Below are 17,903 nucleotides of genomic sequence, written 5' to 3' on the forward strand. Positions count from 1 at the left end.
CCCCTCATACGGAGCCCATTTCAGCACCGTGTCAGTAGACAGCTACAATCCTACGACGTCGTAAGAGCAGAGCACGCACGTTCATGTTAAGATGAGTTTCAGGAAACGCTCCCCTAAAATTAACGATGCATCGTGAGATCCATTGTACGATGGATCGTACGAGCATGGATCCATCGTTATCGGGAAACGGGGCCCAGTTCGGACTCCAGAACGGCCATATTTGTAGTCCCAAAAATATGGGAGAGGAAAAAACAGAACGGGGTAAAACCAAAAACCCACAAATACATTAGAACGTAACACATCCCCGTTAAGGAGGAGCTCACACACCAGAGCAACGAAACCTCTCACATAAAGTTCCACGTTGGCAAAGCTGGAGACTGAGTTTCACTTTTCTTTGCTGTTGTCTCATCAGACTAAACTAAACTTTGATACGTTGTTTCATCAGACTAAACTAAACTTTGATACGTTGTCTCATCAGGATAAACTAAACTTTGATACGTTGTCTCATCAGACTAAACTAAACTTTGATTCGTTGTCTCATCAGACTAAACTAAACTTTGATACATTGTGTAATCAGACTAAACTCAATTTTGAATGTTTTCTTGGTCTCGTCTTGAACCATTCAACTGAAGTTCTCCATGACAATGGTGAGTAAAGTGACCGTCACATCTCTAGAAGTCTTCTTAAAGCTGTTATATCTGTAATATAACTGTATAATATATCTATATATTAGCCAATAATCTAATTAAGTTACATTAGCTTCTCCAAGGCTTACACGGGCAGATGGAGCCAAATTAAAGGAGGAATCTTAAACCTAGCTGGCTAAAACCTGGCTAACTAATCAAGAAACGAACAACATGTGACTTTAAACAACCAATGAAGCGCAGACCTCTAAATTCACAGGAATAGACTGCATTCTACGTGGTGGCCTACAGGAGGCTCCAGAACCCCTTAAACAGAATGCATGTACATTACACGTCCCCTTTAAGGAGGAGCTCACACACCAGAGAAACGAAACTCTCGTCAAGAAAGAAGTTCCAAGTAGGCCTAGGCGAGACTGAGGTTCACTTTACTTTAGACTGAGGTTCACTTTATTTTAGCCTGAGGTTCACTTTACTTTAGACTGAGGTTCACTTTACTTTAGACTGAGGATCACTTTACTTTGCTCTGCTGTTTCATCAAACTAAACTAAACTTTTCATGTTTCCTCGGTCTCGTCTTGAACCATTGAACCGAAGTTCTCCATGACAATGGTGAGTGAAGAGACCCTCACGTCTCTAGAAGTCTTCTTAAAGCTCTGGTATATCTGTCATATATCTGTCTAATTAAGTCACATTAAAGTACCCCAAATGTGACGTTTTCTTTACTGTTCAAACCGTTTCTTCTAGCATGTGTTGGTTCTAGATACTGTACAGGCAACGTGATAAAATACAGGGAGTGGCTCTCTTATGTGATCTTATTTGATTAAATGCAGTAGGCCTACAGGTCATACCAGAAGCGTAGCCAGAAAGGTCCATATGGCTGGGCACAGAAAAGGGCGGGCAAAGCCAATTTGATTGAAAATAAGATAAGCCTAGATTAGATGCACAATACAAGCATTAATCAAAGGCATGTTATATTTATGACATAAAGGTGGAATTTATTAAAGGCATTTTATCACAGCTGACAAATTACGCGGACATTTTTTAAACTGGCGCAAAACTTCATGACCCATGCGAGAGAGAGAGAGAGAGAGAGAGAGACGTCCTCGACCGACAGACCGGCCTAATGTCTAAATTTATTTATTTATTATATTTGTATCGTGGGAGGGCTCTTAACGCAATGTTCAGGAGGGGAGGAGGTAGGAGCGGCTGTTCGCGATTTGACTGAACTGGTGAACGTAAACGAAGGAAAGCCCTCTGATTGGATGGCCAAGACTGACAATTAGGCCAGGCCCGCCCGTGGCTACCTCTGGAATGCTCTGAACAAGGAGCCTGTGAAAAGAATTAGCATTTTGAGTCAAATAAATCAACCGTCATATTGAACAAAACAAGTGTTTGAACACGTCCACACTCACACTCACATGAAGGCACGGTGCTCTCATCCAATTTCAATCCATTCCGATATGTTTTGCCAAAATATGCATTTTCATTGAAGCAAATTAATGGGAAAGCTCGGAACAACATAATTATTTTTGACCAAATATATTATTTATTTAAATTTAATTAAACCTCCACAAACTATAAACCCCATACAGAACATTGCAATAAAACAAAGAAACCCGATTGAACTGATTAATGGTGATTAAGGATGTGTGAACTAAAATAACAAGAACAAGAGACAGTGGATTTCATGTTGTTATGTTGATGCAACGATTAATTGCATATTGCATTTAAGGCAGCAACAGCTATTGCACTGACCTAATGACTTTATCACCCCACAGGTATTGTAAAGAGAAGATATGAGTATCATGCAGATCCAGTTAGTCCATCAAGAGGCTCCCATCATAAAGGAAACACACCCAATAATTCAGTGTATAATCAGCAACCAACCCAATAAGCTCAAACTACTGCTGAAGAAACATGACATTAATGGACTTTACCCATGCAAGGAGCTAAAAGACGAGGTCTCCCCTTTGATGGCTGCTGTTGCATTTCAAAAGGAGGAAATTTTTTCTGTTCTTCTGCATGAAGCTGCAGACCCAAACACATGGTCACGCAATCGTTGGACACCTTTGCATTTTGCTTCATTTGGCAAAGTTCCAATTTTTTTTGTGCATAAATTGCTGGCAGCAAAAGCTAATCCAAATGGAGACAGTAGTAATCAGATGAATTTGAATCTGACCCCACTGCAAGCCGCTGCCATCTGTGACAGAGATGATATTGCAAAAGCACTAATCAATGCAGGTGCATTTGTCACCACGTGTACTTTGCCAATCCCTCAACATGATGCTTACAATGACAAGGTATCTAAAATGATACATCATTTAGCATCGAATGGTGTCCAGATCTGTTCAGAAACTAAATATTTTGTTGATCTGGACATTGTAGTCGGACGAAAGAGTTGTGAAGAGGTTTTCCAGTTGTTTGATCATGTTATGCTGCTTAAGAATCCTCAGACACATCATAGTGTTATTGATGTTATGTTAAGTGTCACTGGGCTAAAGCAGGAAGAATACCATAGTAAGGGTATCCAGTGGCTGAAGGACAACCATAAGATAAACCTCTACATTGAGGAGGCTGTCAAACACTTTCCAAACATTTCTAACCAAGGACTGCAGCTTTTGGTTGTTAAGAATCTACATTCTGTATTTTGCACTTTGACAGAGATACCAAATAACATATCACTGGCTTTCATACCTAAATTACTTGAGCTGCTTTCCACAACAATGTTAAATCAGAGTTTAATGGAAATTGTTGTGGTTACACTCTATGTGATTGCACAGAAAACCAAAGTGAAAGATGACTGGGATTGGGATTTCATTAAGAATTTAGGCTCAGGAATTTCTTATTTTATAAGCAATAATCATTCAGCAAATGCAATTTACGCCTATGGCATTTTTGCAAACCTTGTTTCAACTGAACATGCCAACCAAATGTTTACATCGATTGGGTTAACTTCTGTGCCTGAAGGGATTCTTACATCTGCAGAAATGAGGATGGATGACAATCTCAAAGAAGGTCTAAGGCACCTGCAAAAATATTTAATCCACCCAAGCCCAGCATCAGAAGATTCAATAGCAGCTGATAAAGAGCTTTTGGCACCCAAGAAAAAGAAGAAAAAGAAGAAGAGAAAAAACAAACATGAGGAGCAGAACGATGAACTGCACAATGCTTCAAGTGACCTCTCCACAGCTTCTGTCCAGGAATCTGTTTCAAATGAACTCCTACCTGGCATCACCACATTTAGAAAAGAGCAGAAGTGGTTCAAAATAAGTTACAGATGGAGAGAGAAATTAGAGAAGCTCTCAAAAAGTGAGGATATCATCAAAGTTGGAAGCATATTGTTTGTGAACGATGAAGAATACCGCATAGCGTCGGGTAGCGATGGAACTGAGGTCTTCCTTGGCCTCAGAGAGGACGGCACTGAGTTGGCAGTGAAGAGAATGTCTAAAACGAACGACAATGTGCTGAAGAACGAGGAATCATACCTAAGACTTCCAGAGCTTGAACATGAAAATATCGTGAGATACATGGACTACGCTAAAGATAATAACTTTGGTTACCTTGCACTTCAACTGTGTGAGTGCACCCTAGAGGAATACCTAAAACCTGATTTGACAGAAAAACAGAAGAGAAAACTTGTTAAGGAGGTATTATCTAGCCTTAGTGTGCTACATAGTCAGACTCCTCAAATCCTCCATCGGGATATTAAACCACAGAACGTCTTGTTAGGTAAGGAATGTGGAAATGTTGCATTAGACTATTTTCATTCAAACAATATTGTCTTATCCTGGACAATGATATCTTCATTTTGCAGATGTTCGCGACAAGGCACGGTTGGCTGATTTTGGCATCAGCAGAACATTGCCCAAAGGGCAGACTTCCCGTCATACAAAAAGAGCTGGAACAAAGTGCTGGATGGCCACAGAGAATTTAGATAAATATGATGATGTACCATGCAAGATGAGCGCTGACATACAGGTTTCTTTTACTTTCAGTAAAAATATTGGTGTGTTCAAAATGTTCATGTTTAAGTAATTTTCCTTTTTCATGCAGGTGGCAGGGATGTTGGCATATTACATCCTATCTGGAGGACATCATCCTTTTGGCCAAGACTTTGAATGTGAGTTCAAAATTTACCACGGCCAGTATAGTCTTCAACATGTTCAAGATGTGGTCGCAAAGAATCTCATTGAATGGATGATCAACAAAAATCCAAAAGAAAGGCCTACAGTGAAAGAATGCCTGGCCCATCCCTTCTTCTGGTCCAGACTAAGGTATTAAGATTATTTATATGAATTGACAATTGATGCATATCCGGAGATTGATTGTTAACCTTTTTTTTTTTACTTTTGTTGAAAATGTTTAAATGTGAATCCTTTATCAGAAAAATAGAATACATAAAAAGTATCGGCAATGAAGAGGAGGTGAGAAACTACAGAGTGACGGACAAACGCCTCCTGGATGAACTGGATGGGGATGTAGGGGAGGCAAGCTGGAAGGACTGGAAACACAAGGTGAAGCACAAGGCATTTGTCTTTGTTTTTGTGTCTTTGTATTGAGAGAGAGAGCGAGAGAGAGAGACTGATTTGATGCTGTTTCAGTTTCCACAGGAGTTGGTGCAGAAGATGGACGGCAAAGGGAAGTATTCTGAAAACACTGCAGGATTACTTCGCTTCATACGCAACCTCCTTGAACACCAGTAAGTAAAGATCATCAGATGGGCTGCAGACATCCTTGAACTAATAACCTTCATTAACCCTGGTTCATTTCTATGCAACAAAATTTTAATGTTTTGTTCAATTGCAGATATTTGAAACCCCCAACTATTGAGACCCGATATATTTCAGATAGCGATACATTATAACATAATATTGATACTATTGTAAATGATAATTAATAATAATCATATTGTCTTTGTTCTACAGTCCTGAGGACGCAGAGGACACTGATTTGATGGCCACATTTCCTGATCTCTTCGGAGGTGTCTACGTTTTTGCCAAAAACAAAGGTTGGAACAGCAGGGTCAGCCTGAGAAGGATGATTCAAGAGGAGGAGGACCTCACATCCGGAGGTGCAATGAACACGCTCAGCCTGGAGGACTGGCCTCTAGGCTTCTCTGTGCCTGTCCAGGAGTCAGGAGGACCCCCCCATTCTGTCACCGCCATACCATGAATGTGTGGCTGAATGGGGTGGGTGGACGCTGTGAAGCATAGATCTGAGATAGATAGATCGGTCTCCTATCTGCAGCATTAGATAAAATCACCCATCTGTCTAAACCCACGCAGGTCCTAATTTGTCTTTTTTATAACCTGACTGTATCAATCAATAGACTGAGTTAAGTATTCAACTTTTGGTTGATCTTTTGTGACCTCGCTCGTCCGATTTTCTTCTGGACACAGAAGCTGTTTGGTTTGCTTGTTGTTGAAGGCTGAACACAGACCACACACAGGACAAGGAGCGTCAGGAGGACTCTGATAGAACCACAGCTGTGGGTTCGATCAGTGGAAAGGTCACCTATCTGCAGCAGGAGACAAAACCACTAAATGAATAGGGCTCCTTTTTATTCCCTTCTTAATATGCTAAGTGCGTTAATCAATAGAGTTTGTTAAGCAACCTTCATTTCTGATGTTCTGTGATCTACAGTGAGAACTATATATGTAGCTGGTTCCAAATTTATTTTTTTGTATAAGAACAAGCAGTTTGATTCGCTCACAGATTCATAATTGTACCCTTGTATTGTGTGACTTTGTGAATTTTCTTACATTACATTACATTAGAGTACATTGAAAAGCTCTGAATTGAAAATAATAACGCAGTATTTTTATTATTTGTAATATTATTATATACATTGTCATATTTGCTGAGGGAAATTGCGCCATCATGTGTAAAGATTAGGAAATGCAGAGAATGAGCTGTATTTCTGCGGTCCGTTTTTTGTATACTTCTGTCAGGTTTTATCCCTCCATGCATAACATGTGAACATGTTTTGTGTTTTCGCACTTGCATAACAAAAAAAAAGCTAAATTTCTGCAGTAGGCTTACACGTCAAATATTCAATTAAAGTCATGTGGTTTTTAGAAAACAAAAAGTAGACCAGGGGAATTCATTACATTGTCTGTGTATTTATTGTATTCTTTGTATTCATTATAATATATCAAGGATTCGGTAGTCTGAGTGATCCATCTCTGCGGATGTTCTGCTGTTATATTTGTGGATAAACCTGAAACTAATAAATCATAATATGTCATTAAACTTCTGTGTATATATTTACAACATATATTAATGTCTAACTCGCCTGTGCACCAAGGCAGAGTTAATCAGATCTATTTTTGGTTAATTTATTAATATTTTTTCGTATATTATTATCATTAATGAATAATTAGGTGAGTGCTGCATGTAGCGCTCAACTATTGTTCTTAAATTGTATTCTTTCTTTCTTTCTTTATTATTCTCTAGAAACTTTGGGACCTATCTTCATCCACATTTGTTCGACCTGGAGACTCCATTCCAATTTTAAAATGTTTAGATTAGCTTGGATCGAACGATGGAGAGAGCGAGCGCGCGCGCGCGAGTGAGTCCTCCTCGACGGACAGACAGGCCTAATGTCTAATGGCTATATTTCTTTATTTCTCATATTTGTATCGTGGGAGGGCTCTCACAGCTGTTCGCGATTTGACTGATTCTTGAGCTCTCAGCGGAGCGCTGGCTTGCGCGCCTTTTTTAGATGGTGAACGTAAACGAAGGAAAGCCCTCTGATTGGATGGGCTGATGGACTGACAATTAGGCGGGCCTAGGCCCATCCAGGCCGGCCCGGCGCCCGTGGTGGCTACGCCTCTGATTGGGAATAGCTCAGGTTTCCGTGTTGTAGGTGCATACCTACCACAGACTCACTCACTGCCAAAACGTATTCGGAGGAGTCAAGTCGTTGTATGTAGTCCTTCATCAGTTCATCACTTCATCAAACAAAGCGTATGTTTTTTTTCATCAGTTCAAAAAATGGAAAGGATCCTTAGAGAAATACCACTTTTTCTTTACCAAGTCTCATTCAAGGAGAAGTCTCGCTCTGAAACTGAGAGGAAAGTGCAGACTGTTACGATCGAAACGGGGGGAACCCAAGTGCAGACGCTGACAACGGAGGTTGAATTAAATCAGAGGTTTATTGGAGGATGTGAGTCGTAGAGAATAAACAAGAGGTGGACAGGCAAGGATGGATGACCCAGCGATTGCCAAAATGTGTTGGGGGCGCCCACTAGTGGCGCCCTTAATTCCCACTAATCATAGATTTAAAAGAAGAAGCGAAATGAAACATGTCTATTAAACATGAACACCCTAGCCCCCCCCCCCCGCCCGTCAACACGCCTGCCCGCAACCCCCCCCCCCCCGTCAACAATTACGCAAGTCCGCAATTCCGTACCAGGAGGGGGGCGCTCGGAGGGGGTCTCGTCTAGGGCGCAATTCAGTGTAGAACCGGCCCTGTTGGCAGCTGGAGGAGCACACAGGGTGAATGGCAGGCAGGAGGGTTGGTGGTCCTGGGGAAAGGAGAACACGGAGACTATACGAACTGGAGCATGGTACACGAAAGTATTAAGAAATACACAATTCACTAATGCCGAGAGAGACTGGTTATCTACCACTGTGGTTGAAACAACGATCTGGCGATGAGTGGGTGAAGAACCGGGGTTTAGGCAATAATGTCTGGCTGCAGCCTGTAGGACATGGACATCCAACATCCAACGGCTACCGTCAAAATCGTTTTACACCAGCGATGATGTTTAGTAAATTATTTCCCTTTCAGGCTTAGAGTAGTAGTGGTTAGGGTTAGGGATGGGTAGTAGTGGTTAGGGATAGGGTAGTAGTGGTTAGGGTTAGGGTAGTAGTGGTTAGGGTAGTAGTGATTAGGGTAGTAGTGGTTAGGGTTAGGGATAGGGTAGTAGTGGTTAGAGTTAGGGATAGTAGTAGTGGTTAGGGTTAGAGTTACGGTAGTAGTGGTTAGGGATTGAAAGAATAGATTGAAACCATGTCCTACAGGCTGCAGCCAGACCCCACTCGGTTTAGGGCAGGATGATGACCGGAGATGGATGGCAGGTGTGCATGTCCAGCAGGTGTAGAGCGAGGGAATGCCTCGCCCATTGCACCGACAGTAAAGCACCAGGAGGGGGAGACAGAGCAGAGCGTCTGCTGGGTACGGCCACGGCCCTGACCCAGCTTAGTTTTAAAGATATTTGAGAAAAGGAGGGTTGAGATATCCTGCAAAATATTTTCAGCGCGATACTACTCCTTGAGTGAGACTCGGTTAGACACGCACGAGTAACTAAGACCCACAATGATGGGAAATACGGTCCACGTTGAAGAATCCCTACGTCTGCCTTTAACTCCTACCTAATCTAGGTCCTGAGAAGGCCATCCTACATGGCCTATGTTACTGTTTGTGTCATCATATGTCAGCACTCCTAACGCTACCTGGAAGGAGGGGTCCCTCCCTCAGCTGCGTTCCTTCTCAAGCCGCGTTCACACCAAAAGCGACGGGGCGGCACGACTCCATACAAAGTCAACGTATAGACGCGTTCCAGGCGCCTGTCACCTGGAACGCATCTATACGTTGACTTTCGCCTTTGTTGTGAACGCGCCATCAGGGTTTCTTCCCTGAGGGTTTTGGGAGTGTTTCCTTTGAGCCCTTTCATACATTGCATTGTGACACACACACACACACACACACACACACACACACACACACACACACTGTACAAACTATTAATAAATGTCTGTACTGGTTTACAATGTGTGCATGTGTATTAGCACGTCTAATGCGTGGCATATGGTAAATAATCAGATTACAGATTACAGAACCACTTTAGATTATAGTTGTAAATCGTATTTATTTTGATATTTAGTAGATCGTTTACAGTATCGTTTTAGAGAAACATTCACCAGGCTTAAAGTTAGTTAGTTTAAAAACGTAATCCGAACGATATGATACAGCCTGGATATCAATCCCGCCCTGATCAAAGGCATTCCTTTAGCGTAGGTAAACACTCTTTGCTTGGAGAATGTCAATGTTGTATCCCAAAAAATCTTTTGCTAAACATTCTGTTGAGGAATGCCATGCTGTTGCAAAATGCAGAATTTTTGGATGCAAAAACTAGTTTGTGATCATACACTTGTTGTTTTTTTCCACATTCATCATTTCGAGGGAAAGGAAAAGTATTAATGACAGGAAAGGCATTTCAACACAGGCAGGTGTAGTTCAATATCTCCTTGTGATTACAAGAGATGCAAATGCTAAATTCTGTCTCAAACTGGATCTGGATCCCAAGAAATATGTTCATGAATAGGCCTATGTCAATGATGTATGTGGTCCTCCACCAACAACATCTCTTTATTTACTCATGAATACTAATGTAGCTCCTATGATTTGTTCCTATTTAACCTCTGAGTGGTTATTTTTCTTTGCACTACGAAAAATTACAGTAAACTACTCTACCTCTGGACACAAAAGATATGCTCCCTTAACTCTTAATGCATCATGTCAAAAGTATGATAAGATAATGACTAGATACCACTTCCTGGCAGAAACTATAGCTAAAGATTTGTGCTTCGGAGGCTTTTCCCTGATTTCAAAGCAAGTGAGAATTCTGAGTCTTCCCAGCCAATAGGGGGCGACGCAGTTGCACTGGGTTAGACGAGATAAGTTTACACTGATGAGCAACCACAATCCTTACTGTCTTGGCTGAACTAAAACAGAAAGTCAAGTATGTGGGATAAAGTTGGACCATTGTTGTGCTGGTACAAACGCATGGAACACTAAAATCCTTGCAAAATTAATGCATTTTTATCATTCCATGCTCATGTAAGGCTGAACACTTGTTTTATTTTGTTTGGCAGAGGATTGAAATGTAGATAGGTGGGTTTGCCAAGCCTTTAGTGTGTCAACACCTTTCCGATATGCTTGCACTTCACAACTAATGACAAGCCATGAGACTAAGCAGGATGGACAGAAGCTAAAGATATCCAGTCTGATAAAAAGACTAGGATCCGACCTAGAAGTTTACTATTTACAGAAATAATACAGAAATAAATCATAACAGTAATTTAGGACGTTTGTCGTATCCCTTCCCTCTACTTCTGCGTTTACAAAAAAAAGGAAAGCACACGTGTAGAGTGGAAGACTTTGGATGCAATGGGGCCTGTCGCTCGGCCCTCTGGACACCCCGGGCGGACTCACAAGCTCAAGTCAATGATGATGTGCTCGAAGATCTGAGTGTTGCCCTTGAAGCTGGAGGCAAAGATAAAGTCCCTGCGGCCGGTGGACACCAGGGTGAAGGAGCGCGGCGCCTGGATGTACACCTCCTTGAAGCGCTCAAACTGTTTCTCCTGCGTGTCCCACAGGTAGATCTGCGAGAAGGTGTAGTCGCTGCCCAGCGCCAGGTAGTGGCGCTCCTTGAAGGAGAAGGGCTGCAGGATCATGGAGCCTCGCGACGGCAGTGCCTGGATCTCCACAAACTGCTTGGCGCCCCAGTGCAGCAGCTTGGAGTCCCCGATGTAGCGCGTCATGGCCAGGTAGAGTTCCTCCTTGACCCGAAAGTGTTTCACCGCCACCACGTCCTCCATGTTGGGGATGTCGCCTTGCTGGACAAACTTTTGGTTGCTGCGGCTCCACTGGTAGATGACCGGCACCTGGGAGCGGCTGGCCAGGATGAGGTGGGCCTTGCCGTCCACGTCCAGGAACTCTGCGTCCGTGTCGCGGAACCACTCGTGCAGCGACTGGTGCGAGTAGAAGCCCTTGTCGTTCCACTTGTACAGCGTGGACAGGCCCGCCTTGGAGCTGTCGGCGATCACAAAGTACCAGTCGCCGGCGATCTGGAAGGTTTCAATGTCGTTGGGCTTGGAGATCTTGGACACCTCGATGTCCTGGAACTTGTTGAATCGGCTCTGGTCGTCGTCAAACTGGTAAATGTGGGAGCCGCCAAAGAGCTGGGCCACAATGACAAACACCAGGCTCTGGATGACCACAGCCTTGCACCCCACAATGGACTGGCCTAGAGAGGGGGAGAGGGGCAAGCGTGTTCAACCAAAAAAGTAGGGTGGAATATCATGAAACAGGATGTTATGTTATGTACAGGCAACTTGTGAATAAAACAAAAAACCACCGCTGATATTTTGATATATCAATCGATGGCATTGACAAGCAAACAATGGAGACGGTCTCAGTTCTCGTCAGGACATTTCCACACCTGTGATATTGTCGTACGTCCTAAAGTTCATCTCAATGTGGTCCCACTGCATAACCATGCAGCTCTCAGTGTTGGGAGCAGCAATGGCCACGTAGACGTCATTCTTGTACGTGAACGTGTCCACCGACAGCGATTCCGAGGCCACGGACTGGTGGAGAGTGAAATCTGTGGGGATACACAGCGCTTTGAACGTACAGCGGGGGTACAGAGCACCTAGACGCTGCATTGCCTCCCCCCTTACACCCCCCCATCCACACCCCTCTTACGCACGTATTGTATGTTGTACGTCCTGGCACATAAAAACAGTACTTTGTGTATTGTGTAGCATCTTATCCTAGCTATCTTTGTTGTATACGGGGAATGGGTTAACCTAGTGAGTGTTAGTACTTGGCACTTGGTTCTATGAACATCCTTACTGTACCGACAGCGATATATTGCTGTTTTTTGACCGGCCTCACCCGTGGAGGTGCACTCGTTGTGCAGGCTGGTCATGTCATTGAGCCGCTTGCCCTTCATGGCCTCCGGCCCGGCACACAGGACATCGGACACCGTGGCGTTGGTGCTCTTCAGCCACGACATCAGCCACTTTGCCCGGCAGTCGCACTCAAAGGCGTTGCCACGCAGGTCCCTGGGAAGAAGGTCACGTGTGAGGCGATACGTCCGCAGCGCGGGGGGGCCTTCAAAACGTCCCGCCGTTCCGCTATTTATACATTCGGCCGTTCGGTCCAAAGGGACTCACAGAGAATACAGGGACAAGGCATGGTATCTTTGATCTCCCTCTGTGGGATGGGGAGGTCAGGCATCTTGCTCATGGATGCTTACAAGATGGCTGAGGAGAGTGGATCAAACCTAGAACCTCATGGATGGGATTCAAAATCTCTCTGCAGTTGACTAATCCGAGCAACCCAAACAAAGCTTTTGCTTAAAGCAAAAAACGACAACCAGAAAATCAAAGTACACGCAAGAAAGTTAAATACAGGGCAGCGGCTGGTACAGCAGTCACTAAACCAAACCTACAGCTCGATCAATGAATCCAGGTCAATGAAGAGATCCCTGGGCAAGGCCTTTATCTTGTTGTTTGCCAAAGACCTGCAAAAGAAAGAAAACTGATGAGACAATATGAACAAGATACAGGTAACCCATCATTTTAAGCCAATGTGAAACATTACATTTATGCAATGGATACACCAGAGTAAGCTTTCTTTAACGAATCAGGAAAAGGACAGTGCATGTATTCATGAAGATCAGCCACTGAATGCTTAAAGCACTGCTGTTACATCTGTGACACTGAGTTGTTAACTATAAGACTAATGATCCCAATGCAGCACTAACATTGGACCGCAATAATATAACAACTTACAGGTGAGTCAAGTCCCGGAGTCCCCTGAAGGAATACTTTGATGCCGTCTCCAGTTGGTTGCTCTCAATGAATCTGTAAAATATAGCAACGCCATGTTGAGAATGACATTAGTCCTGCGTTGTGTGATGGAAAAATCGACATGTTGTTCATTTTATAACTTAGGCCTTGTTTTCTAAATTTGCGTATTGTCTTGCCATCCTGCCTTTCCCCAGAGTCGTCTATTTATTGACCTTTGTGCTTGGTTCAGTCAACTCACCAGTGAATCATGTCGTCAATGTGCTCTGGTCAGCTGTCCCACCTTCCTCAGTGGCATCTTACTCTGTTTCTCTGTTTTTATGTGTCTTTTAGCTAGGTGCTGTCTTTCTTGGCCGGGGCTAATTTGTAAAAGAGACTACTGTCTCAATGTGAATACCCTGGTAAAACTAAAGATTAATAATAATAATAATAATATAAATGTAAACCCTTCTGCATGGGTCGCCGGCCTACCTTCCTTAGAGTCAACCAATAATGTAACCTTCGTACTTGGGTAAACCGGTCACAAGGGAGAAGACATCCTCTTAGGCACTCTTCTGCTTGATAAGAACACAGGCAACTCTGTGTCTTGGGTAAACATTACTTGATTTGATTATTGACATCTGCAATGTGGGAAGGATCTGAAACGGTATAAATAACTCTGTCAAACTGTATTCTGGACTCACTCTGCTAGAGAGGAGTCTAATGTATGCATGCATTAAACCTAGGATAATTGTCTGCCAAGTATTGTGTGCTTTTTGCATTTAGAAATCTCATCTGTCCTGGACGCAATATCTGTTAAAGGAAATTGCCACGACAGTTGGGAAGCCAACCACAGACGAAAGGGACATGCGGCACATACAAACATCAGATATGATATTTGACATTGTCTCCTTCACAACCAGATAGTTGCACGATAATCATTCTTTGAAGTCCATACAGACTGCTTCATCGGACGGCGGTATCATGACTCTGAAAGTGGCAAAGACTCACAGGTACTCCAGGTGTGGCAGGCCAGAGAAGGCGTCATCTCGTATAGTGGTTAGAGAATTGGAATTCAGAAGTCTGCAAGGCACAAGCAGGACAAGAATCACACAAGTCACGTGTAAAGACGTGAAGTATCTGTTGGCTGTTTTTCGTGTGGTGGTGGTTAAAATAAAACCAGAGTTTGTAATGTAGCCATAGATTTCTCGTTGCACATTGCCACACGTCTTACCCACAGGAATTACCCGGAACACATCTACCGTGGAGAATGATTAGCCAAATATGAAAATAACATGAAACACATAACATTTATCAAATAAAGAATGATACATAGTTTCATCTGATTCCTAAAGCCACTCTGCACTCTGTCCGGTCGTTTTGCTGCGTTTCACAAACTTGCTCAGGCAGCACTTTTTGTAGCCGCTTCAGAATCGATCGCTGTACAAGAGGGTTACTCTCAGCAATCACTCGTGAGTGGCTTTTGATAAAAGCGTCTGCTAAATGACTACATGCCAATGTATTCCTATCTCCTTGAGTTAATACACTTCCCAGTGACCAGAGGAGGGCCAGGTCATCATAACAGGACATGACAGGACACATAATCGTCCTAACAAGCCCAGCGATGACTGCTGACAGCAGCGAGACCACAGGGAGTCAGCATATCACATTGCTCGCATTGAAGGAAAAAAAAAAGTGTGAAAAAAAAAATCGTTATTCTTTATTCGTAAGTGTTTGAATATGGAATTTGACAAGGGATATGATACATTTGTTTTACTTTTCAAACTATAATTAAAGTCCTTATGCTATTAATATATTCTATTTTTTTGTGTCACATGATGATAGAGGCATTTTAATAGGCTACTGTGTGTACAAATATATAAAATATATATTTACATTTTATATTTTGAAATCGATATTTGACATCTTTATTTGCTCAATACCCCATAAACAACATCACCATTACAAATACACACCTAATACACCTAATAGACTTATACCCTAATACCCTTCAACCATTGTTTTCTAGCTAAGGTGGACGCTATATAATTATGTAAATAATAACAGATAACAACAATAATAACAAAAAAAGAGGTGTTGAGATTCACATCGTTTGGTGAACACGGGTTCAACTGATCAACAGAAGATGAGCCAACCTCAAAGCGACGTTCAGAGGTCTAAGTGAGCAGACGGATCCAGAGGACACCCTGTTCCCTCACCAGCGTTACCTGGCCTCTCGGTCTGCCGTGAGCAGCCCTAGAATAATCCATTCCTGATGCGTTCGGCTCTATCCCCTCTCCCAACCGGATGGCACTTTGCTTCTGATTGTTCTAATGTACACCTCGTTCTAACGCAGAACTGCTGATTCGGGATAACGCTCAGCACTCTGGTCGTGTTGTTCGAGGAGCATCGTAAACTAGTCTGGTGTAGAGAGGGTAGGGTGTTTGCCTCCCAGCTACAAAGGTCCCTTGTTTGAAACCCCAGCGTTTGAAAGATGCCTCAGACCACACCTTTTCAACTAACCGCTAAACAACTCAATAACACTCCCTTTGTTTTAAAGTAGACTTAGATGACACAATACTGTATAATACTGTATTGACTGTACTTTACTGTATTGGAGGCTACTCTACTGTACTTGAGGGGTACTCTATCAGATTGTACCCACTGCATCGTACTCTACTGTACAGTTTTGGATTGTATCATATCAAGCTGTATTATCGTCGTACTGTCCAAGAGTAATCATGTTAATAACAGAACTATTCTCTGCTCCAGGCCCACACTCGATATGGACGTTGCCAAAACACAGGCACTAGTTGTTAGTTAATTAAGAGGAATTACAACCAGCCATCATGTCATCCTTGATAACGATAATCTTTTGACTTGCAGGCCTCTTCCGTGAGCGCTGGCTCAGATCAAACTGATTCCTGATGTGCTCGAACGCATTACTCCACCGTGATCTCATTGGGTTCTGATGGCTAGAGATGTTTTTGGTTTGGCTTCACCTAAAAGTCTGAATCCTGAAACGTCCCGTTTAGAAGAATAGACTTTTGAATGTATGCCAATGGCCATTATCGTTGTTATTGTTGATTTAACATAATTTGTCGAGGCTTGAGATATTTGACAATACTTTATATATTTTACAATGTTGTATATATACAATGCTTTATATATTTTAAATATAATATTGCTTTAGATATTTGACATTGCTTTAGATATTTTACACTGTTTCATATATGCTTTATATATTTTAAACTGCTTTAGATATTTTACACTGTTTCATATATGCTTTATATATTTGACACTTTTTTATATACACACTGCTTTATATATTTTACATTGCTTTAGATATTTGACTATACTTATTGTATATCTCCTAATGCCAGATGTGGCTCCGATCAGCACACATCAGTCCCGTTGCCTTGGAGACACAGATTCATCTTGGCCACCTGGGTGTGTTCCTCTCCGGGGGGGGGGGGGGGGGGTTGAGGTATAAGGCTTGAGGTATCGTATAACGTAACGTAATGTACTTAAACGTTATGTTATGCAATGTACTGTGGGTCTGTGGGCCCTTTGAGACTGTTAGCTGTGATTAACAAACCTGACCCGTTTCCAAATGCAATAATGGAACCCGCTGTCCCCTGTGAAGACCTGGTCTGGTGAGGATGGTGTCAGTCCTATACTAACAGGAACCAATCGGCCTCTAGTACAACACCTTCCCCATTAAACCTCAACCCCCCCCCCCCAAAAAAAACAACCGAGATCCCTTTTCTATTTTTTCTCCACATATCTGACTGCACCAGAAAACACATGAAACGTGTGTGTGCCTGTCGCTGGGAAAAGGCTTGTATGGATAAAGCGGGCTTACAGGAGTTGGAGGGACTGCATGTGGGCGAACATCGCCTCCTTGATCTCTGAGAAGGTTCCGTTCACCAGGCTCCTGCAGAACAACACAGGCAGACACCATCAACAAGAACCACAGCTATAATGGGGAAGAAAAAAAAATGGAAATAACCAAAAACAAACTGGGCACTCTTATCAAGGCTCCCGCCGGGCATCCAGATCAGGCCTCCCACACAATAACGTTGACTGACAAGTTAACTACAGCCAATAACTTGGACGCACACAGCCTGCATGTTGAGATTGCTGCGTAAAAAGATGCTGCATTAAAACGGGCTCCTCCGGTCCAAACCGTGCACATCTTCAAATGAAAACAACGGCTGCCGTTTATTTTCTTTGCAGGTTTTTGGGCAAGACTACTCACAGCGAATTGATGTCGTTAGGACTAATCCTAGGCACATTGGTGCCCCCGACGCAGATGATGGACTCTTTGGAGCAACTGCATGTCGAAGGACACCGGATCTTCCTCAGATGCGCCGGTTGACACAGACACGAGAATAACACAACGCACACACAACGCAACAACGTCCACATCTTGACAACTGGTTGCGGCTTCCTTCTCCTTGTCTGGCGTGCATGTGTGAGGCGAGGGTAATCTCGGACGAAGAGGAAGAAGAAGGAAAACCAAGACAGGCGAAGGCAGATGGCACGGCGTGTCCACCCTGCACCATGAAATGCTGCACTGGAGTCGGATGTACCCCTGACATCAGCACATCAGCCTTTCATTATTTATTAACGCCGCTTGTTTTCCTATTGGCTGAGCGGGCTTCGCTCTCTG

At 43.0% G+C, this 17,903-nt stretch overlaps 2 protein-coding genes across 2 annotated transcripts; one reads left to right on the forward strand and one right to left on the reverse strand.

The window, feature by feature from the left end:
• The first annotated feature begins 1,040 nt into the window (after positions 1-1,040).
• LOC311368403 (uncharacterized protein) lies at positions 1,041-6,883 on the forward strand. Its single transcript, XM_084487207.1, has 7 exons — positions 1,041-1,252; positions 2,422-4,372; positions 4,458-4,621; positions 4,697-4,917; positions 5,028-5,157; positions 5,245-5,342; positions 5,569-6,883. The coding sequence occupies exons 2-7, from the start codon at positions 2,440-2,442 to the stop codon at positions 5,813-5,815; spliced, it is 2,793 nt and encodes a 930-aa protein (XP_084343333.1). The 5' UTR covers positions 1,041-1,252; positions 2,422-2,439; the 3' UTR covers positions 5,816-6,883.
• A 3,978-nt stretch (positions 6,884-10,861) lies between these two features.
• lgi2a (leucine-rich repeat LGI family, member 2a) lies at positions 10,862-17,659 on the reverse strand (the record flags this gene model as incomplete). The annotated part of the gene is made up of 8 exons (XM_084487534.1): positions 10,862-11,679; positions 11,875-12,039; positions 12,333-12,502; positions 12,892-12,963; positions 13,235-13,306; positions 14,240-14,311; positions 17,094-17,165; positions 17,490-17,659. 8 exons carry the CDS (start codon positions 17,657-17,659, stop codon positions 10,862-10,864), a joined length of 1,611 nt encoding a protein of 536 aa, XP_084343660.1.
• Between the last annotated feature and the right edge of the window lie 244 nt (positions 17,660-17,903).

The sequence above is a fragment of the Micromesistius poutassou genome (assembly GCF_964030765.1).
Source record: "Micromesistius poutassou genome assembly, chromosome: 23".
In the NCBI taxonomy this organism is placed as follows: Eukaryota; Metazoa; Chordata; class Actinopteri; order Gadiformes; family Gadidae; genus Micromesistius; species Micromesistius poutassou.

Excerpts from the sequence above, each read along its gene's own strand:
- LOC311368403 (XM_084487207.1), top strand. The coding sequence starts at position 2,440 with ATGAGTATCATGCAGATCCAGTTAGTCCATCAAGAGGCTCCCATCATA. Across the intron at positions 4,373-4,457 it reads ACCACAGAACGTCTTGTTAG|ATGTTCGCGACAAGGCACGG; the intron begins GTAAGGAATGTG and ends TTCATTTTGCAG. Across the intron at positions 5,158-5,244 it reads GGAAGGACTGGAAACACAAG|TTTCCACAGGAGTTGGTGCA; the intron begins GTGAAGCACAAG and ends ATGCTGTTTCAG.